Genomic DNA, 10,062 nt, shown 5'->3' with positions numbered 1-10,062 from the left:
GGTTGAGCTATAGGCGCCAAGCCTATATTTTTATATCTTAAAAAAAAAACTAATTATTTTTTTATTTGTTGTTGTTGCAGTTTGGCCAGGGCTGGGTTTGAACTTGCCACTGTTGGTATATGGGGCTGACACCCTACTCACTGAGCCACAGGCACCACCCTTTATGTCTTAATAGTAAATCTGTTCACTACATAAAATTTATATTCACACATTATTATTTATCTTATAAATAATATAAAATTATTATATAAAATTATATAATCTCTTATATTCTTACTTAGGACATATGTAGCTTTAGTTATATCAAGTCAAGGTAAGCTAGGTTATACTGTGGTAACAAACTCACAGGCTTAAAACTGCAAAGGTCTCTCTTGCTACTTGCCTACTCGTGGACCACTGGGTGGAGGGGGCTTTGTTCTTCATCGTTTCTGGAACATTACAGGCGGAAGGACAGCTCTGAAGAGTCTTCTCCTGGCAGTTAACAACTCCAGCCCGGAAGTGGTACCATTTTTGCTAACAATTTACCACCTATAACTAACTAGTACCCACAAGGGATTAGAAAGTACATCTTTCTGTCTACTTAGAGGGGAACCAAGTACAGGTAGCTAGCACTAATGACAGCCATGGTTGCGTAAGGACTGTTACTCCATTTGTGCTTTAATTTTAAACATAGTAGTAGGCAGTATAATGTAGTGATGAAGAATTCAGGCTTTCGATCCAGACTGGTTAATTTGTTCTGAGTTATAGTATTTAAACTGTTTGTGTCTCCATAAAATGAAGATGATAATAGAATTTGTCTCCTAGGGTTGTAAAGTTTAAATAGATTGTAAATATAAAGTGCTTAGCACAGTTGTGTCTGCAGAGCCAATGCCGAGGGGCAGGTCAGCAGGTGGAGTTAACTGGGGAGCACCCCTGTGAGACTGCGGAGGCAATGGGAGAGCTGCTGCCCCCTCTGGAGAGCGTGAGGGAGCAAGGCGGGAGGCTCAGGAGAGTCCTGTGCCCTGACTTACTTTGCCTGTGACACCTGTGTGCTGGGAGAACAGCCTGTGGAAAGTGTGGCCTTGGCACAAACCTGGTGATGGGTATGGAGAGTGCTGCGGATGGTACTGTGAGAGCAGAGGGCTCGAGCTTACACCTCTGTGCAGTGCTGAGCACAAGTGCGTATGCCATCAACATTAGGAGCACAGCTTTGGAAACTGCCAGTTACTGCAGTTACATTAATTGAACTAACTTTTCTTTCCTACTGTTGGGAAGTGGAAATGGTTGTTTTTCTACAGACCTTAAACATCCCATTTATTTACTAGTCCCCTGTTGATGAGTACTGTTTATATCTGCTTCAGAAGTGCTGCGTTGGGCCTTTTTGCACGCATAGCCCTCGTGTGTATTTGCACCACTTTATCTGGGGTAAATGTTGAATTTCTTGGTGAAGGATATTACACTTTAATTTTTGATGGTCATTGTCCAATTTCCTTTAAAGAGCTGTACCAAGTCACAGTCAGGTCAGCAAGGTAGGGTGTAACCTCCCTCATTTCCTCAGTAACACTTACACGAAAATAGTACCTCTGGGTTCAGCGCCTGTAGCTCAGTGAGTAGGGCGCCAGCCACATACACCAAAGCTGGCAGGTTCAAGCCTGGCCTGGACCTGCTAAACAACTATGACAGCTGCAACCAAAAAATAGTTGGGTGTTGTCATGGGCACCTGTAGTCCCATCTACTCCGGAGGCTGAGGCAAGAGAATTGCTTAAGCCCAAGAGTTTGAGGTTTCTATGAGTTGTGATGCGACAACACTCTACTGAGGGCAACATAGTTAGACTCTGTCTCAAAAATAAAAAGATCTTTTTAAGCTACCTAAATGCTTTTAAAAATTTATTCTGGGGCATTATTAAAACTGTCTTTGAAAATTCTTAAAAATGGCTTAATCTTGTTGCTGTTACTTTGAAGTGATATAAATAAATTACTGTGCAGTAAGTGGATGTTCAGAGTGTGGCCCTAGACCAGTGTTTTCAACATTCTTTTATCTCAGGGTATACTTGATCCTATAGTTAAACTTCCACAGTACACTTAAGTGATGTTGATCAAAAAAAAAAAAAGAGGAAAAATATACATACTGTGCTTTGAACTTCGTTGGAAATAATTAATCTTTAAAAATTTTCTTGGCACACAGGTTGAAAATCACTTCCCTAGATGCTAACTTAATTTAGTTGAACCAAGTCACTTGGTGTTGAGGAAAACACTTTCCTCACTACCTCATGTAAAAAAGCACCTTAAAGATTTAGCAGCCTTTCTGGTATACCTAAAACTATTACTTTTATAGGTACATTTATATTCACCTGTATTTATTTATTGAGCCAAAGTCTCACTGTGTCACCTTGGGTAGAGTGCCGTGGTGTCATAGCTCACAGCAACCTCAAACTCTTGGGCTTAAGCAATTCTCTTGTCTCAGCCTCCCACGTAGCCGGGACTACAGGCGCCTGCCACATCGGCCAGCTGTATGTTCACCTGTTTTTATATGGAAATGAGATGTGTTGCAAGTAAATCTTCAATATGGCAAAGATTTTTTTTTAATCCTCCCTGCTTCCCTGTGCTCTGTCTCACCTATAACAAGGGAAAACAAACATATAGGATATTTTTTGTCTCCATATAGAATGTTTTTTGGATAAGAGAAGCAGCCTTATGTTGATGTTTTGTGAAATAGGATGGCAGGGTCTGGTGGCCCACAACATCTTTTTTTAGAATCTTGCCTGAGATGGTAGAGTTTGGTTTTGAGACATTCTCTGGAAGTGCAGGCTAGCCCAGCAGAGAGGTGGCCATGGAATAGCCTAGAGTTGGGTCAGGCATGGGTTTGAGTCTGCATGTGACCCTGAGCCCAATACCTATCCTAAGTTAGTTGAGTGAAATGGAGTGAAATAACACCTACGGATTAAATGAGGTCATAAGTGTGAGGTCCTCAGCACGAGAATGGAAGTTCAACAAATAAATCATAGCTCTGTTAGGCTTCAGGGCAGACATTCCTTTTAGGCTTTTGGAGACACTCACGTGTGTCTTTTTGCTGTCTCGCCATCTCCAGTGTTCATTGGGAAAGTTTTACATTTAAGGCCTTTCAAAAGTCTGAGTCTGTGTATGTTCACGTTTTTCCTAGTAAAGTCACAGTCTGCATTTCTCCATTGGAATGTCCTGCAGATTTTTCTCTTGCTATGAATTGTACTCTTCCCTCTTCTTAGAGTTCTTGCCGTTGTCTGACTGTGTCCAAATTCTTCTGAGGCTTCCCAGCTCAGTTATAGACCCAGTTAGCAGTCAGGTGGTGGTGGTGGGGGTTGACTGCTGGTTCCTCCAGCTCTGTGCTGTAATTCACTCCTTTTGTTCTTTTGGAGCAGGACCACAGACCATGCACCTTCCTATCTCCTGCACAGTTGTCCTGGCATTTAGTGGCTGAATGCGTTAGATAGTTCCTTAAACTCTGAGAGTTCATTTCCTCGTCAGCTACTCTCACCATGTCACCAATAAAGTTGTAATTGCCAAACTAGGTGGTGGTTTTGGACATTATGCTCTGTGCCGTTTGACACTGACCACTGCTTCTTGACACCCCTTCTCCACCCTTCGCCCCAGGTCTCATCATTCCTGCGCACCTCAGAAGACTGCTCCTTGGCTTCCCTGCTGCTTTTGGTACTTGGTCTCGGACGTGGCCGTGACAGGGCTTTAAGATGCTTCCCAGTAGCTTCTTACCTTCCGTAGCTTCCTTCAGCTGCCTCCATTATTCCCGGGTTCGCTTCTCCCCTGCTGGCTGCAGTCCTGTCTCCAAACTGCGTTTGGAGTGGGCACGCTTGTGCACTGGGCCTGCGGTAGATCATTTCTTCTCCGGAGATTGCTCTTTCTCTCAGTCTCCCCCGCTCCTGATTAATGTTGTCATCATCCATCCATGACTTGCTGCCTTTCCCCACTCTCAGTCCCCCGGTGTAGGGACAGCCCTGAGGGCTCCAGCACCGAGAGCTGTTGGAACTGTCTCTCCGGTCTCCCCCAGCCTTGTCAGATTCCTTCTTTGCAGAGGCAGAGGGTCGGTCACATTACTTTTTTATTTTAAATTTTGTGTTTTTCATCACTAGGAACTTAACTATAAATGGCTTAACATGACAGGCAAACCCCTCACTCTCTGAACCCACCCCACTGACCCTCGTCTCCCACAGCTCCTGCCTGCACTGCACTCATTTGCGTTTTCACGTCCAAGTGCTTTCTTCACGTGATTCTTCTCTTCCCTTACCGTCCAGTGCACAGGTTCTCGTACCTTGAGGATCCAAAGAACCTGTGTATTATTTTTTAAAATATAGACTTTTGGAGCTACCCCTGCAAAGATTTTAATTCATTGTCTGGAGTGAGGCCTGGTGTCATTTCCCTTATCTGGACTGTGACAACATTGAATACATGATTACAAAGAATCTGTATGATTCTGTGTATATGTGGTCCTAGAATGTTTCTAAATATTTTATTTTCTGTTACATAAATATCCAAACATGGAAGGAAGCAGAGAGAGAGAGGGAGAGGAAGCTTCTGAGGCAGCTGTGGAGATGGCTGGGTTCAGAACTGCTGCTCTGGCCCCGGGTTGTTTGTCACCTCCCCTGTCACATCTTCTTCTTCAGGCGCTTTTCCTTTGTGTTCTTAAAGCAAGCGCTCTCTCTCTACTGAGCCTTGACAAGGACACTGATGTGGAATTGAAACTTCTGGTGTGTATGTTTACATTCTCCCTCCTGGGCTGTCCTAGGACCCAGACATTTTTAGATTTCCTAGGCTTTGCTCACAGCAGGCAGTCTGTAAATTTTTGTTAATTAAATTAAGAACTATTTGAAGGAAATTAAAAGGTGTTTGAAAAAAGTTTTTAAACTGTAAGAAGCTATGTAGATGTTAGCAGTTATTGACATCAAGAATCCAACATTTTCCAATGTATTTTTTTTCCTTAATTTTTAAAAATACGATTAGCTTCCTTTAGGAGGGAAAAAGTGCTAGAACCTATTAGAAAGACACTTTGTATTGAGTCTGTTTTAAAGAGTGGTGGTCTCTTAGGCAATGTTCATCTGTTTTTCTCTTTGGAATGCAAGCAAAAGAACATGCTTGTCTGAGTTTAGGCAGAGACATCCTATAGAGGTGTCTGCATGTTTCTAGGCTCATTTATGTGGATAGTGTGGTTTGCTCATACTTTAGGTGCCTCCAAATAGTGATTTAAAAAAATTTTTTTTGTAGTTTCCTAATGTCAATTGGATTCTTTAATTTATAGATTTCAAGGCATATTTTCCTTAACATTCTATGAGACTATGTCTTGTACAAGAGAAGTGGAGATTTTTACCTACTGTAAGGCTTGTTACTCTCAGCCTTTTGTTGGAGAGAAAAGAGCACAAACAGTACTGCCAGCGTGCATTTCTCTTGGGCAGGTGAAGAGCAGTGTAGTTCCTAGAAAGTTAGCAGGAAGCTTAAGAATTGACCTTGGTGGACTCAGGCTTCTTGAAGCCTGCTCCATGTCTCTCGTTCTGCCCTGCCTCTCCAGAGCCAGTTCCTGAAGGTCCCTCAGAGCTAAGCCTTTGGTCCCCCTGTTCACAGTGGTAATCTTTAGGGTTCAACAGACTCCCCTTCACTTCCAGCTTGAGATGGCCCTCCTCTTGCCTTACTCTCCCTGGAGCACTGCCCCTCTCCATCCCTTGTAAGCAAACTTGGGCTCTTCATTCCACCACTTACTGGGTTGCCCCGGTCCTCTGGGTCTTTGTTGCAAACAGTGTCTTCCAGGTTCTTCCAGGTGTCCCTTCTTGTCTCGCCCTCCTGCTGCCTCCTCCACCTGGGGGCACCCCTGTCCCTGCCAGGTGTAGCACAGACAGTATTAGACATTGGCCTGTTACTTGGAACTAGAGGCTCATCCCTGGGAAGGCCCCTGATTTTTGTTTTTGTTTTTTTTTGTAAACTGGAAGATCTTAATTTTGTATAACTTTGCTGTTTTTGTCCTGAGAATTTAAATGTAACATCAAAGAAAAAATTCATGTCTGTATTGCTAATACAAAATTTTAATTTTTTTTTACAGGTCAACTTTGTAGTGTGCCAACTCTTTGCCTTGCTAGCAGCCATTTGGTTTCGAACTTATCTACATTCAAGCAAAACTAGCTCTTTTATAAGACATGTAGTTGCTACCCTTTTGGGCCTTTATCTTGCACTTTTTTGCTTTGGATGGTAAGTAATTTTGAACATTTTAAAATGAAGACTATCTGGATATATTTGAGAGTCAAGTGTGTAGAAAAAATATATAGACCTTTGTTCTTATATTTACTTGAAAAGTTTTTTCTCAAGGCCAACTTTTAAAATTTTTATTTTTAATACAAAAAGAGATGGGGAATGGGCTCTGTTTTGGTATGGTCTTAGAGAGGAATTTACTATTTATAATTTATGGAAAAGGATATTAAGGCATTTTATTCTATCATAAGCAATTCTATTCATCTATTTTGCAGATCATTTATCTTAATTTTTTTTATGTGTTTGGTCATTATTTTTCTCTGTTCAAGTAGCTTTTAGGAGTCTGGTAAAGCCCATTGATAGAACTCTGTTGCCATTTTTTAGATTTTAGCACTAGTGAAAAGAGGCTTTTTGTTTGTTCATTCTTGGTGGGAGAGAATTATTTATGATGGAAACTTTTGTTTATAACCCTCCAGAGGGGGTGTGTGTGTTTTCATTTAGCTCCCTTTCTCAGGACCACCCTGAGGGCTCTAACTACGGAAATAGCACAATTCTCCTTGCTAAAAGTTGCTGTGGTTGTGCATGACAGGAAGCATCGGTTGGGGCCGCCAGGCCCTCTCTGTGCTTCTCCCTCAGCCTACTGGATGGGGCTCCTGCTGCTTGCGCATCGGCTCTGCCCTGTGCTCTAGGTTTGCTTTACTGCAGAGCGTTGTGTACAGTGGAAACTCCCTGAGGGATGAGCGTGCACTCCTTCCTCTGCGCTTTAGTAGTTTTTCTGTGGGGTGCGTAATGTGCAAGACCTTATACCTCTGTGTTCTGTGATGTTTTGATTATTATGAGGGTTGGAATAGTCCTAATTCCTGATATTTCCTAATCTAATTGTTGCCTCTGGTGATTGCAGTTGTGCCCTAAAACCTTATGAGAATCTATTAGAGATAACTTACTCAGTCTCTGCTGTACTACTCTGATTGGCACTGCCCATGGCGGATAAGGGTTTAGTATCAAGATTTAAATATGATGGTTTAAATAAGACCTAAGTGTGGTCTTTTGCTTTCTTGGCACAATTGTATCAAAGTCTTTCTATCTGTCTCAGGTGATACCGTTTAAACTTTTCTTAAAAAATGCCGTGAGGTAGTATATATATTTTTAAACATTTTATTAGGGAGCTTTTCAAACATAAAAGTACAAAGAATAATGGAACAAACCCCAATACCCATCACCCAGCTTCAGCAATTATTAAAATTCTACCATTCTTATTTTATCCTTTCCCCACCTTCTTTTTCAAGAGTATCTTGAAGCATATCCAAGTCTATTCATTTTCTCTATAAATAATTTCAGTATTCAGTATTATTGGGTAGTGTATTTGCATGAGGGGCTGGGGAAGCCTTGTAGTTCAGACTGGCCAACTCTGGGGACACGATTCACTTGGTGCTCTATAGAAACAGTAGATCATTAAAAAGTATAAGTGCATCATACGGTTGTGTAACATGTTGGTACTGCCAGAGATGAGGATGAATCTCTTTGCTGAGAAATCTTGTACTGAGGAAGCATTCTCGTAATGTGAAGCCTTCTTGGATGCTTTATAATTGTAGTCCCCCAACCTCCAGACAACACGCAAGCAAAGCTTCATCTGTCTTCACAGCTACTGCCCATGGCTCACGTCACTGCCTGAGCTCTGCCTGTCTGTCTCCTCAGCAGCAGCATTAGATGCTTGTGGGAGTGCAGATCCTGCTGTGAACTCTGCATGTCAGGGATCTAGGTGGCGGCTCCTGATGAGAATCTGATGTCTCGGGGTCCGAGGTGGAGCTGAGGTGGTGATCAGTTAGTACTGGGATTGTCTAGTTGCAGGAAGACAAGCTCAAGGCTCCCACTCATTCTGCATTATGATTGGGGACCTGTCACAAGCAACCTGACATTAATGTCAAGCAGTCCTAAGTGTTTCATGATATATGTGATAATCAAGATTTCGTTTTTAAAAATGAAGTCTTTGTTCCTTTTTTTTTTTCTTTGAGACAGAGTCTCACTATGTTGCCCTCAGTAGAGTGCTATGGTGTCACAGCTCATAGCAACCTCAAACTCTTGGGCTTAAGCGATTCTCTTGCCTCAGCCTCCCAAGTAGCTGGGACTACGGGTGCCCGCCACAGTGCCCATCTATTTTTTGTTGCAGTTGTCATTGTTGTCCAGCTGGCCCGGGCCAGGTTCAAAGCCGCCAACCTTGGTGCATGTAGCTGGTGCTGTAACCACTGTGCTGCAAGAGCTGAGCCTTTGTTCTTCTCTTAAAGGAATAATACTTTTGTATTCCTTTCTTTGGGAAGAGGAGTGTTTCTGCCTTTGTACCACGTGCAAAGTAACCCTTTCCTAATTGGAACTAGCTAATGGGGAAATACTCTTTTGATTTGCATTTCAGCACTCTGTTTTTAGGCTCAAAGGGAATCAGTCTGCTATTGGTTTTGACCACGTCCCTTTTGGAAAACATGTTAGTACTCTCAGGATTGTCTAACCTGTGGCCCAGGCTGCATGCAGATTATTTGAGGACTGTTTTGCTTAGCTGTGGTATGTGTGGACCTTTTCTTTAGCTCATCAGCTTTTGTTAGTGTTTGTGTATTTAACGTGTGGCCCGAGACAACTCAGCTCTTCCAGTGTGCAGCAGAAAAGGAAAAAGTCTGGACACTCCTGCTTATAAAATATACAGGCCTACTCAGAGATACTGTGGGTTCTGTTCCAGATCACCAGAATAAAGTGACTATTGTAATAAAGCAGGTCACACAAATATTTTTGGTTTCTAGTGCATACAAAAGTTATATGTGCACCATACTGTAGTCTGTTAAGTTTTCAATAAATAGTATTATGTTCAGGAAAACAGTATACATACATGAGTCCTTAAAAATGCTGATGATCAATTGAGACTTTCAGTGAGTCAGAATCTTTTTGGTAGTGGAGAATCTTACCTCAGTGTTCATAACTGCTAACTTATCAGGGTGGATGGTGGTTGCTGAAGGCTTGGATGGCTGTGGCAATTTCTTTTAATAAGACAACAATGAAGGTTGCCACATTTATTGACTCTTCTTTTCACAAAAGATTTCTTTGTAGCATGGGATACTAGTTGTTTACCCACGAGAACTTCTTTCAAAATGGGAGTCAGTCCTCTCAAATTTTGCCACAGCTTTGTCAGTTAAGTTATGTAATATCCTAAATCCTTAATTGTCATTTTGACAGTGTTCACAGCGTCTTCATTAGGAGTAGACTCATACTTTCAAGAAACTACTTTGTTTGCTCATCCATGAAAAACAGCTCTTTATCTGTGTAAGTTTTATTATGAGATTATGTTCAAGTTTCATCATGAGATGCCAGCAGTTCAGTCACATCTGAGGCTCCATTTCTAATTCTAGTTCTTTGACTGTTTGCACCACATCTGCCATTACTTCCTCCACTGAAGTCCTAAATCCCTCAGAGTCATCCGTGAGGGTTGGAATCAGCTCCTTCCAAACCCCTGTCAGTGTTGGCGTTTTTACCTCCGCCCATGAATCACAAATGTTCTTTATGACATCTAGAATGGTGAATGCTTTCCAGAAAGTTTTCAGTTTACTTTGTCCAGACCCATCAGAGGAATCCCTGTCTGTGACAGGTATAGCTTAACAAAATGCATTTCTTAAATAATGAGACTTGAAAACTGAATTTACTGTTTGATTCATGGGCTGTGAATGGAAAGGACATTCATATCCTTGTACATCTCCATCAGGGCTCTTGAGTGACCAGATGCGATGTCAGTGCACAGTGATTTTTTTTTTTTTTTTTTTTTTGAGACAGAGCCTCAAGCTGTTGCCCTGGGTAGAGTGCCATGGCATCACAGCTCACAGCAAC

General features: G+C 42.0%; 1 protein-coding gene across 1 annotated transcript in view; it reads left to right on the top strand.

Annotated features, from left to right (window-relative positions):
- MBOAT2 (membrane bound O-acyltransferase domain containing 2) overlaps nt 1–10,062 on the top strand; it is a 127,470-nt gene that overhangs the window by 32,172 nt on the left and 85,236 nt on the right. Inside the window, exon 2 of the mRNA XM_003787377.2 lies at nt 6,056–6,201. Coding sequence (XP_003787425.1) covers nt 6,056–6,201 — 146 coding nt within the window. The remainder of the gene's footprint in view (nt 1–6,055; nt 6,202–10,062) is intronic.

Source organism: Otolemur garnettii, unplaced genomic scaffold, assembly GCF_000181295.1.
Source record: "Otolemur garnettii isolate 467f Iridium unplaced genomic scaffold, OtoGar3 scaffold00022, whole genome shotgun sequence".
In the NCBI taxonomy this organism is placed as follows: domain Eukaryota; kingdom Metazoa; phylum Chordata; class Mammalia; order Primates; family Galagidae; genus Otolemur; species Otolemur garnettii.
The sequence above is the reverse complement of the archived record's forward strand: the minus strand, read 5'-3'. Positions and strand labels throughout refer to the sequence as shown.